The 17,897-nt window shown below is 39.9% G+C and overlaps 1 protein-coding gene across 10 annotated transcripts in view; it reads right to left on the bottom strand.

The window, feature by feature from the left end:
• ATXN2 (ataxin 2) overlaps nucleotides 1-17,897 on the bottom strand; it is a 49,723-nt gene that overhangs the window by 8,136 nt on the left and 23,690 nt on the right. For 3 of the 10 annotated variants that reach the window (XM_042828941.1, XM_042828943.1, XM_042828948.1), the window contains 10 exons: nucleotides 16,865-17,047; nucleotides 15,068-15,256; nucleotides 14,240-14,347; nucleotides 13,361-13,431; nucleotides 12,328-12,635; nucleotides 11,770-11,833; nucleotides 11,515-11,667; nucleotides 10,239-10,305; nucleotides 8,168-8,352; nucleotides 7,456-7,588 (listed from right to left, as the gene is read on the bottom strand). In XM_042828941.1, the coding sequence (XP_042684875.1) occupies nucleotides 7,456-7,588; nucleotides 8,168-8,352; nucleotides 10,239-10,305; nucleotides 11,515-11,667; nucleotides 11,770-11,833; nucleotides 12,328-12,635; nucleotides 13,361-13,431; nucleotides 14,240-14,347; nucleotides 15,068-15,256; nucleotides 16,865-17,047 (1,461 nt within the window). Of the gene's footprint in view, nucleotides 1-3,175; nucleotides 3,230-7,455; nucleotides 7,589-8,167; nucleotides 8,353-10,238; nucleotides 10,306-11,514; nucleotides 11,668-11,769; nucleotides 11,834-12,327; nucleotides 12,636-13,360; nucleotides 13,432-14,239; nucleotides 14,348-15,067; nucleotides 15,257-16,864; nucleotides 17,048-17,897 lie in introns of all 10 variants that reach the window. The other 7 variants (XM_042828942.1, XM_042828944.1, XM_042828947.1 and 4 more) reach the window with 5 other exon arrangements.

The raw sequence follows: 17,897 nt of genomic DNA, 5'->3' as shown, positions 1-17,897 counted from the left end.
GCCATTACGGAGGTCTCTCCTTTACAAAGGAACTGCTCACCATATTTAACTTAATCTCACCCTGCTGTCTTGAAAGCTCTACTAAACCTTCCCTAGCAAGCGGTCTCACAATGATGCGCACCACAGCGTTTCAGGCATTAATGCAGGTGAACTCCATATGCACTTGTAACCCTGAGTTCTTCCACTGAAGTGTACTCATGCACGACACACGTAGCAAAAACCACATTATCTTCTGCCACACAGAGCACTTAGTTACACTTCCAAAAGCATCAGCAGCAAGAGAAGTTACTGTTTCTCATATCACTACTAAAATTTATTTTGCAGCAGCATCCCTACCACTTTCAGATTTGGACAGCTTTCAAACACCACTCCCCCTTACAAACACTACACCAAAACGAACAACGGAAACCAAGATTATTTTTACAGTATGAAACTAACAGTTTCCTACAGCAGGAAAATTTTCTCAACCTCGTTATTATACAACACTCTGAAGAAGGCCAGATGTTATTACCTCTGTCAAAGTAATAAGCTCACAGTGGGATCCACTTGTTGCCAAAGGGCAGGCTACCAAAGATCTGCCTTCCCCAGCTCTCATTCCACCACCTTGGCCGCAGAGCTGGCACGTCTTCTTCCTCTAAGTTACCTTCTGCTCCATTCAAGAGCTTTTTGAATATACATGGAAATTAATGCCAAGTCATAAGATATTCAAGGCTTCCCACATCCTGCCACACTGCCTGTTAAGAGCCCCAAAATAACGTGGTACTCCCTGAAACCATTAGTGCAATTCATCTTTCATTTCTCTGTGGCCCAGAGAATAACAAACAGTTATTCTGATACAGATACATCACACAATCAAAGTTCACAAGGAGAAATTTCACTCACAGAAGAACAGTGAAACTGAAGAATTGTGCCCCCAAAATAGGGAAGGGTGGGGAAGTGTCATACCATCAGCTCCCATAACACACCAAGAGTCTCTCAGCCATAGCTATGCAGAACAAAAATTCTGTTATTAGAATTGTAATTTCCCCAGCTTCTCCTCTCCTGTTCTGTCTTCACTATAATATCTCTACAAGTTCACTTAAATTGAGCAGAGATGCTGCTGCAAATTATGTTTTAATAGCAATATTAATATTAAAAGTGCATTTCAAAAGAAGATGTTTGCACACTTATCTAAATCCTGGACACAAATCAGAAGTGGTTCAGGAAGAGTGGCAGCAAGTCTGAAATAGGTGCACTGATCTACATTACCTCAAACTAGAGGTCAAATTTTAGCTCTAGGAATGTAGAAGGGTTTCCACGCGTAGCTGCTGCAATTAACAGCTTATGACAAGCCACTGAAATCTCTGAAGCAACTCAGCGAGCCTCTTGCAAAATGGTCTCCAGAAATTCACCTACAAAGCCACAACTAAAGCAAGTTCAACAGCTTTTTTAACAAATTTCTCCCTATTCATCAAAACAGCTCACTACAAACCAGACAAGACAGGAGGGCGAAAAAAACCAAAAAGAACACCAACAAATAACAGATCATCCAACATTTTCCCATGTCAGAACTTCGTAGATTTTTCAATTGGCCATCTAGTAACCAAGAAAGCACCAGGAAAGCCCCAGGCAAGGACAAAACAGCTCCACAGATCCCCTTGCTGCCTCCCTTCTAGCACAAACACACTGCTTCTCACCTTTGTGCCCTACGTTTCTCTCCCCAAGAAATGCTCCTTGAGGAAACCTGCTGCATCTTTTTGATTGTTTCCCAGCAGGAGAGATACGTAACTGAACTAACCTGGAGATACACACAGCGAAGGTAAGTTGGGCAGCAGTGAGGAGAGCACAAATATCAGATGCATTTAATCACTGAATTCAGCTCTACAGAAGTGCAATCCATGTCAAAGCCAGCTACCAAACCCAGCAAAGGAGCTGAAATCAAGAGGTAGAGTAGCAGCAACCAAGCAGAACTCCCAGATGTAGAAACCATATTACGTAATTTCTTATTCCCCTGGTAGGAATCTCAGTGCTGCCAATGGTGGCCATCATCCAAAGATGCCCTGAACCCTATTTTCAAGAACTGACCAGCGAACAAACTTCAAAACTATTGCCAGATCCAGTAAGATGGTGAGGATAACTACATTTAAAAGACCTGAATGGTAGGAAGCAAAGCAATAGCAATGTTTCTTTTGGAATATCAACATTTACAGAAGTCATTTCACATAGGCATAGTGGACTTCCTTAAAAGATTATCCACTAAAGGAACGAGCTTCTTAAAATTATTTCCATGCACCAAATCAATATGTATAAAAGAGTACAGGTCAGCATCTCACAAGACTAGCTTAGGTAAAACCAGTTCTGTACAAGGGACACACAGGATAGCTGCTCTAGAAGAGATTTTTGGAGAAAAGTGGTATTTCTCACATCTTTTATGTATCAGGTTATCTAAAAAAAAAAGCAAAAATAGAAAGAAGAGTGCCTGGCATGGGCTGCAGCTGGCCACACAAGACAGTGTGTGCAGTACAGGAGCAAGTCTGACAGTACCTTGAAGCTGCAGTTCCCTTCCCCAGGTCCCAGCTGACAGCTCCAGCCCACCCCATCCAGTCCAACCACCCCAAACATCTTCCTTGGGGCTCTGTGATGAACACCAAAGCACTGCTCGTTAGATGTCAGGGACTCTCTTACTCAGTGCTTGCCCAGAACACCAGCAGGGACAGCACAGCACAGAGATGCAAACAGTGTCCCTCATCCTGGCTGCAGCTTGAGCGAATTCCTCTCAGGGGCTCTGAGCTCGAGCTCCAGCCTTCTAAAGAGATGAGGCACTCCTCCTTTTAAGGAAGTTCATTAACTTGCAAAGTCTTGCATCCCAGTTGGGCCATGGAAGAAAGGGAACAAGAAAGTTCACCTAAGGAAATGAGTGCCACGTGTGGACAGCTTTTCTGGTTGCAGATGAAGAGAGTGGGTACAGAAGTTAAAACACATTTATCAAACAAAACAACTCAATAAAACCCATGCTCCTGTGGTATTTTAAATCTGTTTAACACTTATTCTGTTGAAAGGAACTTCCCTGCCTTTTCTACATACTGGTTTGGTGCAAGGAAACCTGTTCCCCTCAACACGTCCCATTCGTTTAACATCTGTTCTTTAGATAGTGCTTTTCTGTACAATCAAAATTAGTACAAAAAACCCAACTCACTGGCAAAGTAGAAAGAAGGGCCTGTCTCCTTGCTGTATGGTATTTTGGGACATGCTGAATTTGGGAAATAGAAAGGTAAATTAGCCTCTTGCCGCGTGCATGCTGCCCGTCTTCTGGAAAGGTCAGTGTCTTTTTTTTGTTCTAAAGACCATAGAATCATGCAGATATTTGTATTTACTTAGTTGATATTAGGGTTGGATATTTAGTTTTACAACTGAGTGGAGACGAAACAACACGAGTCTCAGGTAAGCCTTCCTTCTACACTGTGATACTGAGGTCTTCAGTTCTTAATTTAGCATTAACACAAATAAACTTTACGTCAATTCATTATCTATTACAATCCACTGTAACAAGAAGGTTAAAATGTAATTACATTAAATCATAAATTGCCCCCCTTGTTTGTTCAACTGTTTCACTGTCATTCTTAACAGTTCCAAGACACCTTTGGTGACTGGTTCACTTAGTCCCTGGAGAATCCTTTGAAGCTTACATTATATCCACCATTGTACTATCAGGGTAATAGAATTTACTCTACTGCTGAGACAGAAACCAGATAAAGTTAGAGACAATACCAGACCAGCAAAACATATGCAGAAGGGGAAAGAGGAAGGGAGAATGGGGACAGGAGTGACAGCACAAAAAACAGGAAATGCATCTGTACAAAACCAAGGTCTGGTTTTACACAAGTTTCTGTTTTGTTTCTAAACAAAAAAGTTAAGTTTTTCAGAGAATTCCAGTTTCTACAAGCATACACAGTTCAGCTACATGGTAACACAGCAATTAATTGACACAGAAATACATCCACCCTCAGCTTAGATAACCAGATTTTCTGCCAATGCCACGGGACAAGCTGTGTCTTTGGGCAACATAGGAACAAGCTGTGAGCCATCAAACTTGACCAGAGCAGCAATACGGACCATACAGAGCCAACACTTGGTGGAAGGTGGTGTGTGTGTCCTGAAACCTACGTGCAGGGTGAGGATGGGTCAGTGTGATGGGGTGTGCGTGGGGCAGCTATCAGAGTGTGCTGCTCTGCTCCTGCAGAACTCACATGTCAACTTCCCATGCTAAGGGAAGCTTTTGTCTCCAGAACTTACGAGCTGAAATGTGTAAGAGCCATCTGTACAGTCTGACTGGCTGACAAGATGAAAGAGGGCTGTGTGAGCCTTCCCCATAGTGTTCTGAGGGGGAAAGCTCAAGGATTTACACATTTCTTTTCTGTGCTCAGATGGGCCTGTGGTGAGCACACAGCTGAGCTGCTCGGCTTCTCTGCTTCTCTTGTCAGCAGCAGTTTGGGAACACAAGCAAGGCACTGGCAAAGAAATCCCAGAAGTGCAGAAATATCCCATTAGACAAAAATATTTTGCTTCAAAATGAAAAAGTGCAGATAAACAAGTGTAAGTCACTGTGTATTTGGAACTGAGAACTCACTTCCTGAGACAGGAACGAAAACAAAAACCAATCTCACGGCAGTGAGGACCAACAAGCATTCCTCCTCACTGCCAGGCAGCTGCTGCTTGCCACAGGCATTCACTTGTCCCAAACCATTGAAGAAGATGGAGTTTCAGAGCTCACCAGAAAACATTTCACACCTTAAGAACTCATAAGCAGTGCCCCAACCCCCACGGCTCAGCGCAGCTGTCCTTGTAGACATCTTCTTTCTACCACATACACAGGAAAAAAATGGAGTGAATTTTGCAAGAATTATCTCAAAGGAAGCACCAGAACCTTGAAGGATAAAAGGACACTGTAACCCACTGAATCCTGATATGAATGGGGGGCGGGGAGGGAAGTCAGAGAATAAAAATAAAAATAGATCAGACTGCTATTTTAAAGAGCCAAAGGGAAATGTGAGAACTTGCTTGAGCAAACGCTCCGAAATCAAAAGCAGCAATGGCTGTTTCTCAGGAAGTTGTTATTCTGGATTTTCAAACTGCTTCCAAAAAGAGGACCAAATTTGATTCAGAATCAGTGTGTGGTGGTATATTTCGCTCAAAGATTCCATGGGTAAGCTTAAGATCCCCAAAATACAGAACATAAGTTATAAACACCTTTGTATATTACCATTCAAAACTACCTGTCACTCAAACTGAAGGCAACGATTCCAGCAAGTTGCTTGTCAGCACTTCACTCCATAAGCAGCATTCATCTACTACCTTAGGCAATTCTACATTTCTTCCAAGCAGTCACGTATTGATAAATGGAAGCCAGTGATCTTATAGATGGACACATTTTCAGGAAATATCATCAGCCTAGGCAAGGTCTTTGAGTAACACATGAAAGCCTTGCAAAAACTTGGGAATCGAGAGTGATGCACTATATCTGAAGTCATTCCATGGGTAAACTAACTGTAAACTTTGAGTCAGCCCATGTTCACAAGGCAATAAACACATTTACACATGGCAAGACCAAACAGTCTTTTTTAAAAAAAGTGTCTCATATGGTGTTCAGGATCCAACCAGGCTGAATGTTTTCTATAAACAAGAATTTTAAGTGCTTGATCTTTTACTGGGAAGGTGGGAGAATGTTTGGAAGAGTCACCAGTAGGCACTTGAAAGAGCACAAAGACATGCAATTTCTGTAAATTAGGTGGAAAAGTATTGTTTGAATTACGTGGAAGCAAATATTAAAGAATTCTCAATTTTGACCCAGCCTAGTTGTGCATATTGGTAGCTGGTCAAATACCTACAACAGATAAGCCAACACAAACCAATACAAAATGAGAACTAACTGTTGTAAGTTAGAATCTCAGTGAAAAAACTATGCAAACTTCTTATCAGAGCCAAACAAGTGGAAAAGGCTTGTACTTCAATGCTGTAGAACCCAGTGCTCATGGAAGAGAAGGATGGTGCACAGTGGGAAATTGCTAGGAAGTAACAAGCAACCATTCTGAACAAAGCTTCTGAGATTCTCTCATGTCTAGCTTTATTTTCATCAGGGTTTGAGGGGAGAGTTTTCACCAATAAAGGTCTGAAAGCCTTTGATCGTTCACTGTATCAGAATTCTATTTAATCTAATGAGAAAGCAAACAGAAGATCTGTTTACATGGACACCTCAAGCACAAGAGTTGAAAAGATCAAAGTAATACATTTAGTAAGGACCTGTGAGAGAAAGACTAAAGCTCTTCATGTAGCTTCCCAGTTCAACTTTATTACAAATGAGCTGAGGTGTTCTTTTAAATAGCAAAAAAGATTTCTTGCTATTATTTTTGTTTCTTTACTACGTTACCATATCACTGCAGAGATCTGACAGGATGTTTCCAGATGGGTAAGACACAGTGTGAAATTAATTTTGATTTAAACAAGTCTAAATTTCAGATTTTTAGCCTTGATAAGTTTTCATGACACATCATGGAATTCCATTCAGTATTAGAGTAAAACTAAGCACCGGAAAACATACAAAGATGTCTAAAGGTACAGAAAATCTTTTATTAGAATCTAAGTCAATAATATACGTGACCCAATAAAAGTCTCAGATGCTGTAACAAGTATTGAAATGCCATGTTTTCAAGAGACCATCTGTCGTTTTGACAATTTATGACAATTTTCAAGCCTTCTAGCAACCTTGATTCTACCTCTTTCCATACCATGTTTTGCAGTGAGGCTTTCCCTCCAAAAGGGGCATTGATTTATCATACATTTGCAATGCTTTAGAAGTTCTCACATTATAGTTTGTAACAAGGAAACCCACATTTTCGCCATTTCACTCTAAGTGAAATATGCTCATCTGGTGATGCTGAAGACCAAAGTCAAAGCAATACATGAGTTGTTTCAAATACTTCAATCTTGACTTACCAAAAAAGAAAGGTAAGCAACACAAGTTTTATTTTGCTTAGACAGTAGTGTTTGTACTGTTAATAATGCTAGTAGTATCATAAAGACAGCATTTCACTAGTTGTCAGAACTAAAGTCAAGTTGTGAAACTGAGGTCACAGCCTTGCAATAAAACCAGTCCTACTTATAAACAAGAAACAATCAAGGGATGTTGTGTCAAGGGCATCAAGAGAACTTGAACAAACTTCTTTCAGCAGATATTCTTTAGCAGCTCCCAGCTTGAAATTTCATCTTGGTCACTGGCATCCTACTGAAATCAGCACACTCGAGCTTTCATTTTAACCAGATGGCTCAGTTTTCAATGCTTTGCTCATCATCTTATGATATATAAACCACATTTACTGGTGTAATTTTGAGCGATACCCATATTTGAAACTCGAGATTTAAATATATCCCTGCACAACGTAAGAGCTTAAAAAGTTACATATAACACAAAACGTTTCCTACCATACATAGCATGCGTCTGTTCATGCGCACCATACTGTGTTGCAGAAGAAGATACTAAACCAGGCTGTGCATGAGTTGGTGGTGCCATCATTCTAGCGTTGCCCTGTATTACAGGGCTATAAACATGAGGATGCTGCATTCAACAGAAATAAGAAAAAACAGGCAGTTAAGATAATTACAAGAAACTAGTCGGATCTAAACAATGATTATGTATTTAGAAAGAGCAATAGCTTGGCCTTACTGAAAACAGAGGGCAAACCAAGAATTTTGTACTATCACGCCTATCCCAGTTGTTCTAAGAACATAAGGATGTTTTCTGCAGTGGATTAGAAGCCAACAAAAACCACTGGCATGCCTAATTTCTGCCACTCTAATTACGTAAGCTTACGTACATGATCACATATTTATCCAATTAAGTATGTTTATTTAAAAGCTTTTGCATTAAGAGTACAATTGTATTTTCAGAGCTTAACTAGATGTCCTGTCTCTGACCTGAAAGGAATTACTCAAAAAAGGTAATATCAACAACAAATGACAGCTTCTAAATTGACCTTAAAACTGCTAAAGGCTTTGAAGCACTTTACAATACCAAATATGCTCCAGAACAGAGAAACCTTCCAGACTGACTTAAGATCAGACACAGTATGGTATTTGGGACTGAATCCCTTGTCTATCTGTCATGCCATATCACATACAGCAAAAGGACTCTTACCTGCGACTGGTAGTGTGGCACATGCTGCACAAGAGGCTGATTAGGAAACTGCTGGGGACTATATGCAACATACTGTGTTGAATAAGCAGGTGGTGTAGCTACAATTGGAGGGCCTGCTGCTGAGGCAGGGTGCATCATGGTGCTCTGATGATGTTGGTCTTGCCGCTGCTGTGGCATATTTGGTACTGCAAAGCAAAAAGCACCACACATTAGAAATACAGGATGAAAAATGCTAGTTTTACTGAAAGCTTTCATATTACAGTGCCACTGTTACCAAACGGAAGCTCCTCAGCTCTTATTTTTAACCTCCTTATTACAGTTCTATTAGAAAGCAACAACACAAAAAGGAGTTCCTCCAAAAAGCATTTGTCATCACTGTCTTTTAAACATATACACAGCCACAAACTCAGACCTGTTTATTTTGTGAAGAAAGAAAGGTGAAGAGAGAAAGAGACTGACAAGAATCAACAACAAGAGAGAAGGGTTATGTCAGGACACCTACATTAATTCAGGTTGATCCTACCCCCTTCAAAAGGCTTCATTTATCCTCTACGGGAACCACTCAGCAACTGCTCCATCAACTGGAAAGCTGAGTTTCAACACTGCTTATGCTCACGGCTGAGGAGAGCAGAATAAAGGTCTCCACACAGCTGCAATTTTAGGTATTTGCATCTCTTAATCTCTGTGCTATCCTTCAGGATAGCGTAAAGGAACTTTCAGGTCATGGTCTACACTGAAGGGGACAAAACAATCCATAGGAAGAAAAGGAATAGAAATAATTGGAGGGTTGAAAAGATTAAGAAAGCAGCGTGCCATAGTGTGGGAGTAAGTAACAGGGCATGATAGCTTTGGGTGAGCTCCAGTTTGCTGTAGTGAGCATGTAACTAATAACTGATCTAACTCAAGCACCTGTAAACTCCACTGCAGAATGCAACGTTGTCAGACCTCTTAGGCAGAGGGAGAGGGAAATGTTGAAGATATGTCAGTGAATTCACTCAATAATGATTATGTTTACACTGCAAACCAGCAAATGAAAAAAGTAAATACACAACACAACTTGAAGACGGTAAAGGCACTGAACTCATGCAGCTTCTTCAGGGCTATGTTCTTCAGGGCTACCCATGAACGGATACAGAGGAAATACTGACACTTTGGAAAGGAATGCAGAGCAGAGACTGGCCTTGCAAGGCAGGAGTACCCATCAGCACTTCTAATTAAAGCAATCAGCATTAGCAACTAAAACATTTCATTAGTCAGATCACAGAGAAGCTGGTGCTTTTCAAGCAGAAATACATCGCAGGTTTTTGTCTTCCCTGCTTTCAAAAAGCCACCTGTTTACTTCTAAACTGCTCTTTCAAATAATTTCCTACAGCAGCAGTTGATCTGCAGCACTGGAACCTACCATCATGAACCACTGTACAACGCTGCAAGAAAGCATGCACTATGTCAAATTAGAACAATATCTGAAACAGGGCTATAAAAATAAGACCACTGTGGGCTTTTGCTCCCTCTCTGCACTGAAGAGATGAGTGCATCTCACCACACACAGGTGTCACTTCTAAAATAATGGCATTGTTAGTCCAGCTGCTGCAGAGGGAATGCAAAAGAACAAACTGGAACCAGGAAAAAGTCATTTGCAGATGCATAACTATACTCTTTCTGAAAAAACAGATTCTTCTCATTGACAAAAACTCCATTAAGGCACCGCTCAGGGCTCTGCTGCAAATCGGTACAAAGAATACACCAAGTTCCCTTTTAAACAAATCTGTAATATTTATGAGGAATAGGAGGAAAAACAGCTTACACTAATTTTCCAAGTAACAGAGACATTTTCCAGTTTCTTAAATTAAATTCCAAAAGCAGAAATGTCATGTTACTCAAACTTACAATGGATTTGGCCAAATTACATTACCTAGAAACGACTATTTCCATTTAACTCACCTTCCTTAAGAATAGTATTTAAAATCTCAATTTGAAAACAAAAGCACATGGGTTAGAAAATACACAAACATTTGTTATTTTGTTCATGCTGCATGCAAACTAAGAACCAAACAGGCAGTATTATTCTCACCTTTACCTGCTCTATATGTCTTGGCTTGGTTCACTGGCATGGGCGTCATGGGTATAGGATACAAAGGCTGAAACAGAAGAGGAGTTTAAGCTAAAGATTCCTTTTAAAAATGTGTATGTGTCTGTTTTGGGGTGAACGGCTTTCAGACCTTTCACTCTAAGTCGAAAAATAAAAAAGAAATACAATGACCTCTCATAATACTAGAAGCCATTTTTCTTCTTAAAACTTTACTGACACAGGTAACAAACACAACATTCATCATGGCATATCAGAACTCTCTGTAATAAGTTTCCACCATGAAATTGGTTTCAAGACCTGCCATATCCTGGTTTTCAAACTCTTTTCAGAGACTATTTATACAAATGTAATGCCTTAGGTTAAACATAAGACTGAAGCCTCACAGAAGTTTCTTGCAAACTCCTTTATTCCAAACAAGAAGAACTCTTGTGACCTTGTTGAAGCTGACAACTGAATCACTCATTAACACATTCTGAGCATAATGAGTGTTTTATGAGAGCAAAGTTACATCAAGATTGATTGCTTCCTCCACTACCAAAACCTTTAACCACAACGTTAGGACTGTTAACCACATTTTTTTTTAATAACCAGCAACCATTTTGAGCAAGAGGAAGAGAGAAAAAAAAATATTCCAGATTTCAAATACAGTTTAGTGAACTCTGCCTAACCTATGCTTTCTTTCACTACTGTGACTAAGTCTGCACGTACAACCAACCAAGACCATATGGTTTGCAATAACCTGCCAAGTAATGCTAGTATTGTTACTGCAAGCAATGTATTAAATGAGACAACTTTATAGCAGTTAGGTCTGAAAGCCCTGTGATCTCTGCAACAAGCAGAAATTAGTGGGACACAGCTGGAAGCTAAGGACAAAAAAAACCAGTTGCTTAAAACTTAAGTTAGCAGTACTGTGCTGGGAGCAAGGGGGAGGAGGTCTGTGCAGATTAACAGTAAATGCAAGTAACAGCTGCTGGAATTTACAAGTGTTTGAGACTATTATAGCTCTCAGGTTGAAAGGCCACTGGGGGAAAGTCAGTATTTACATAGCTAAAACTGAACAACAATGTAATTGTTCCCAGGAGCTATTGGGAATAGGTGAACGGTTGGACTGGGTGATCTTTTAGGTCTTTTCCAACCTTGGTGATTCTATGATTCTATGATATTTACGGGAGTAATACTTAGATGTCCTAATTCTCCCCTTTTGGCTGACAATCATCTGAAAAGTGTCAACAAATTTACATTACGTGCTGCACTTTACCTGCACGCCTGGACTCACTGGAACCGGGTACATCATATTTGGTGCAAAACAAACAGGCTGAGTGTACACTGGAGTTGGCTGCTGATGGCCCACCATGGAAGGGCTTGGTTGAGCTTGTGGGCGAGGGGAGGTTGGTGTAGTAGAAGGCTTCGGCTACAAACAGAGTTCAGCAATGCATATGTAAGATTAGCTTGACTGTACTTCAAGTAAAAGGTTTGCCTCTGAGCAAATGTTAAACACTATCAATTAACTTACCTGAGCAAAAGATCGAGGGTTGAATTCTTTTGCATTAGGATTCAGTGTTGATTTTCTAACTTGCCTAAACATAAAGAACAGCAAAATACATCACTGAGCATTATTCCATTACAGCACATATGTTGAACTCCCTAACGATTAAAAATCTACAGAGATTAAATATTTCATTTCCATCTGTGCGTCAGATTTCTGAGAACTCAAACAACACAGCATACAAAAAGCCACTCTCACTGACGCTACTCATACTGCACTTCTCCACAAAGAAGTTTTCCTGCTGTTGATACTTCAGTTCACACGAGGCAGGAAAACACTTAACTCATCATCTAGACATAGAACAGACATCAAGAGGACTAGAGCTACGCTTGCAGCTCTACCACTGACTCATAAGACGGTTTTCATTCAGCACAGGCATCTCATCTGCTGTTTCCTTTGCTCAATTAAGAGACAAATTACATCAGTCATATAAACATTAGGATATAACATGTTCATAATAGCTTTTGTACTAACAATTAAATGCTAATAACAGATTTGCTTATTCTAAAAGACATAGTTACTCACTCAGAAGTATCCTTCTTCTCCTCTTTATCCTCTTTATCTTGTTTGCTTCCTGGACCAGATGTCTGTACACCTTGTGAAGTTACCTCCGGCCCTCGCTTTTGCTCAGAACTATTACTTATTGATGGAGAAATACTAGGACTATTGGGTTTGCTACTGCCACCATTAGAGTTAGTATTACTGCCAGTTTCTATGATAGGTTCTTTAGGGGCTGGTTCTGTCTTTTCTTTAACTACATCTCTCGATTTTTCACCTTCTCGGGTTTTGTTTAGCAGCTGATCCACTGCATCTGAAGAGGAACTTGACTGTAACTGGAAAAGAACCCAAGGTATATGTCCATTAAATTAATACACAAAACTAGGAACAACAACCTAACACCATCACAGAGTACAGTACAGTTCCATAGACCTCAACCATTTGGAAATGACCTTTTCAAACACGTATTTCTGGTAGAAAAAAAAAAAGAACACTGACAACATTTTAAGCCTACACTCTGCAAGAAGCTTTTCAGAGGTTGTCTGACCTACATGTTGATTAGGAAGTGACAGGAAAGCTTAAGACCATGCCTTAGACTCAGCCCCCTCCGTGACATTTAACAGTAACTCTTGAAAAGCTGACCTGATTTAGTAAATCATTACAACCAGGAAACATGCAGTAGAACCACAGATGTTTGTCTCCAGTTTTTCTCAGCTAAACTCTCCATTAAACTCTGAAGCAGCTTTTCCACACACAGCACATGTTAAACAGAAACATGTTAATTCTTTGTACCTAACTCTCACACAGGTTCTGAGCAGCATTTTCAGCATACAGTATTTAAGCTGATATGCATACTTGTGCACTAAGCAATCAGACAAGCAAGACTTAGCAGTGAATTTTATAACATTCAGTGTGAGCTCTTATGGACATTTCCACAAACTGAGCACAAGTTTTAAGGCAATGTTTCCCCATTAACATATGCAGTGTATTCAACTCATTAAAGTAATCTGGATGCATGAGAACTACGATACCATTAAAGATAGTGGACAGAGAAACTTACCCTAAAGTCATTCTTAAATTTCTTTAAATCATCAATCTGTTTTCTATGTTCAGAAACAATTGGAGATACACCTGCCAAAGACAAGACCAGAGTTGTCCAAGCATCTCTAATGCAGGTTTTTATCTACAACCACCACATTCCTAAATTTGCAAAAAGACAATGCTTGCATATCTAGAAATTAAATATAGATACATCACTTTATCTGCAATTTGGTATCATCCCATGATCTGCATGTATGAGGACACAGAAATAGTCTGTAAGAGCATGGCATTATGTAACTGACACATCTATAGTTCTGACATACACTAAGACAGAAGCCCTGAGGTATAAGGACTGCAGAACCCAGATGAACACAAAGAAACATGCAATAGAACCCTCAAAGCAAAACATGCCAGCATTTAAAAAATATCAGTTAAAGCTGAAATGCTGACCAAGTTCCACAGTGCAAGAAGATTTTTATGAGAAATGCAGTAACAAGCAATACTGCAGAGAAAAAGGCAACATTAAGGCATAATAGGAAGAAGTGTAGTTAAAAAAAAAAACCTGTGTGGATCACAATGACCAGAAGTATTGTGTGCACAGCTCTAAGTAAAAACCCCATCCAGACCAGGAGGAAGAAGGGAAAAAAAAACCACCAAAAAACACGCTATCCACATGAATATCTCTCTACTCTGAGTAGATGAAAGGAGTCAAGAGCAATACTTAAAACTGTAGGTCTCTGTCACTTTAGAACTGCATGACATGATTTTCCCTATACAACACCCAAGACAGATTGCCTCAAAGTTTTCCTTAAAACATTAATTAAACTAGTCAGTATAGCAGGTTTAGGGCTCAGAATTATACATTACTCAAGTACTTATGGAAGCTTTTGATACCAACCTTTGCTTTCAGGTTTAGGAAAACTAGGAGAAGTCTCACTTGGCTTTATATTCTCCTTGTTTCCAGCTGCAGAATTTTGCCTCTGGTCCTGAAGCCTGGTATCTTTAGCTAGAAAAGAAGTTGTCAAAGTTATTCTCTGATACACAACTAAAACTGAATAAAAAGAGATGACAAGGGAACAAAGGAGAGATTTAACCATGTTTAGCTTATAAAGGAAAATCTCTATGTTACACATTTTCTGCTAGCTCTTTAGGGTCTGGAGAGTTATCCTTCCTCTTTGCCCATCCTATGGCTATTAAGTCAAATAAAAGTGAACCAAACCTTGCTCCTCCCAGTCATACACAGATCCTCAGCTAGTGAAAAAACCCTTCAGAACAAAAGGGAATTATTTCAGATAGAAAAGCTCTTCATATGTAATTTTACAAAGATTTGAGAGTCAGATCTCTATGATTGTGCTCTTGAAATGTTTGTTCTTTCACTATGCTTGTAACATTCTAAGAAATTAGTGATCTGAGTTTCTTCAAATGAGAAAACAGCAAAAAAAAAAAAACCATTAAAAAAAATATTCTAAATTAGGTCAAACACCCATACTTCCATACCTGATAAAGGGCAGGGGAAATTAAGTATGCAGTCTAACTAAAAAGCCTTTTGAACCTTACTTTTAAGTCATCATCGTGGGGAAAAAGGGAACTCAGGACATATAAAAATCAAGCACATCAGTCAGAATTTTTCCCATCATTTAATACAGCAGCTTTGATCTTGTAAAGGCATTTTCATTTTCAGAGATGAGGCAAGGGAAGCATCTGCCAGCTAGTGAGGGTTACTCACCTTCATTGGAAGGGGTAACTGCTCTGTTGGATGCAGGACTGGCAGGTGTCGGAGAGGCAGCTGGAACAGGCATGGCAACAGATTCAGTGGGAATAGTACCAGGCTGAGGAGAAGGCAGAGCTGGTCCTGCAGGAGTGCTGCTCTGCCTTGGGGACCTAGGCCTGTGTGTTTTAGGGGATAATCTTGGAACTAGAAACAAACAGGAAAAAACAGTTATAGGATAAGTTTCCTCATTTGCTCAGCAGTTTGCTTAATTTTAAAATGACTAAGAACATGCTTTAAAATATTCAATGGAACATTATCTAGTGACTGAAAACCTGTTTACCTTTCAGGTACATCTCCTAGTTCTTTACAATGCAGCATTTCAGGTAAATGGTGCCATTTTCCTGCAGATTGTCCCCTAACAATATCACTGCTCTGCAGATTCACCAAGAAACTGCAATGTGGTCTCTGGCCCCTCAGTGGTACAAGAGCCCACATTAACAAAGTTTCAGACAGGAAAGAAAAAGGTGGTTGCATCTCCACACAAATACGAAACATTTTTTGAAAGGCTGGGGGGGGAAAAAAAACACCAGCCAACCACCTTCCACTTTATAGTGTGCCCTCCTTTGGAGGTTTGCCAGCTGCAAAAACCAAAACCAAAACCAACCAACCAAAAAAAAACGACAAAAAACCTCAGCACATCTCATTGAAAAATCTGAGGTCCACTTCTGTCCCTGCATTAAAGCAGCAAAGAAAGCTGTGTATTCTTTAAAAGGTAAGTTGTACCTCCTGCTTCCTGCTCATCCCACAGTGGCTAGTTAGTTCCTTTATGTCATACATTCATACATAAACTTCAAGTGAGCAAGAAGAAAGACAGGTAAATTGTTTAACAGTTCTACTTGCATGTCATTGATATAGAAAGTCGGTGTAGGAAGGGAAGATGAATTGGAAAGAATGCCAGAACAGAAGCGTTTAGAACTTTTCTACAAGGCAACCAGTTCTATGGGTTGTCTATGTGTTAGGCAGTAAGTCATATCTGCTTCCTAAAAAATGCCTTCCCATCGCCCTTCTCTACAATTCTAACACCACTAAGAAGTATCAGATTCTGAACTGTTGCTCACTTGCACCTGGAATCAAGAAAGCACTCAGCTGCTGACGACTGACCAGAACACTGTCCCAACTACAAAACCAGGGTTGCTGTCATAAGACTGAGCTTTACATTTAAAGCCAAACATGGAAAAAAAAAAAAAAAAAAAAAAGTGTTAGCCGATTCAGAAAATACATTGATTCTATCTACTGCTACAGTAGTTACAACAAACACAACACAACCACTTAGAATCTGCATAGTTTTTTAAAGAAAAAAAGTACGTCCAACTTCACTTGAGTATTATTTCATCTTTTCTTGTAATGCCAGCCTTCCTCTACCCAAATGCCTCACTCCTTTCTAAACCATAACAATCCAGCTAGGCTGTCACTAACCAAATTCAGTAGAAAAGTATCTAACTTTTTCTCATCTCCTTCAATAACATGCCAGAAGGTTATTTCTTTCAACAACTCCCACATTTTTCCTTTCTTTCATACAGCAACTGACCTGTCCTCTCTGCAATTCTAACAATATTACACTTTAAGGATCAACTCACCAGTTGTTTCACTAAACTACCTGGTAACATCCTTCTCCAGCTTCATCTAAGCAAGCCAAGTTAGCAGACCAGTGTATTCAGAGCCTGGGTTGTCTAGAAACGCAGCACTCTGCTTAGCATTAAGACTCTAAGATACCCCTGGCAAGCCATCTGCAATAAGCCAAGCTTTACCTACCCCCACTGACAACTGATGACCACGTCCCACCTGAAGGGCTGCCTCGTGCCACTGCAGTAGTAGATGCTTCCCCTGGTGCATTATGAGATACAAATTCTAAGCCACTTGAAATTGTACCCCTACCAGTAGAGACTCTGTGACCTCGAGGGTGCCGTTGTGCCTTAGGAGACATCCGTGGAGGCCCTGAGAAAAAGAAGACAACCCCACACAATAAGTACTCGACATCCATCACAAAGCATACTCAAGTATACTGTCCGTTTATAAAAGTGGATTTAACCTAGTAACTCACAATAATGCAATCACACTGGCATAGACTAGAACCAGGGATCTGTGAGACCAAAAAGATCAAGCCACTGGTTCAGCCAGACTAGCGGCATCCTCATCACCTTACTAAGAAAAAGTATATTAATTGATATTTAGAAGTTTTACCAGATTTAAAAGTTTGAATCCAAGCATCCAATATTGCTTACAGCAAGAGAAGACAAAAAAAAAAAACTAGTGGTCCATCTCCTGCTGGATGATCACAGTTCTGAGCTGTCAAACATTTCCAAGAGGGAAAAAAAAAAAGGATTGCATTGTTTTTGTCAGGTGGTCAGTGATGCCAAACATTGATTTACAGAGCAGCTGCCAACCCTGGCTGACCAACGCTGGTGGGGAATTCCAGCAGATCATTCTGCACAGAGGCTGAATTGCCTGCAGCAGGTCACAATTCATTAACAAGTCAGCAAAATTGCAACTAAACAAGTTATTGTTATCCCAAGGTTCCAGTCATGCATGTTTAACACCAGAAGCTGAAGTCATAAGAGAATACAGTAATTCTGAACAGTTTATACAGCTGCCACAAAAAAGTCATACTCAAGTCTGAGCAGCCATACAGTCTCTACATCCTAACAACATTTTCTTTATAAGATCAGATTCAAATGTTGATACCCTAGAAGGAAAAATGGTGGATGAGCATAAGACAATCTGGCTGATGACAGTTCATTTTTCATTTAGATCAGTAACAGAAGTACAGGTAGCAATTTCCTGGTTT

This window comes from Centrocercus urophasianus, unplaced genomic scaffold, assembly GCF_019232065.1.
Source record: "Centrocercus urophasianus isolate 14NV4802_14NV808 unplaced genomic scaffold, USGS_Curo_1.0 seq_30, whole genome shotgun sequence".
Lineage (NCBI taxonomy): Eukaryota > Metazoa > Chordata > Aves > Galliformes > Phasianidae > Centrocercus > Centrocercus urophasianus.
Note: the sequence above shows the minus strand (reverse complement) of the source record. Positions and strands in the feature narration are given on the sequence as shown.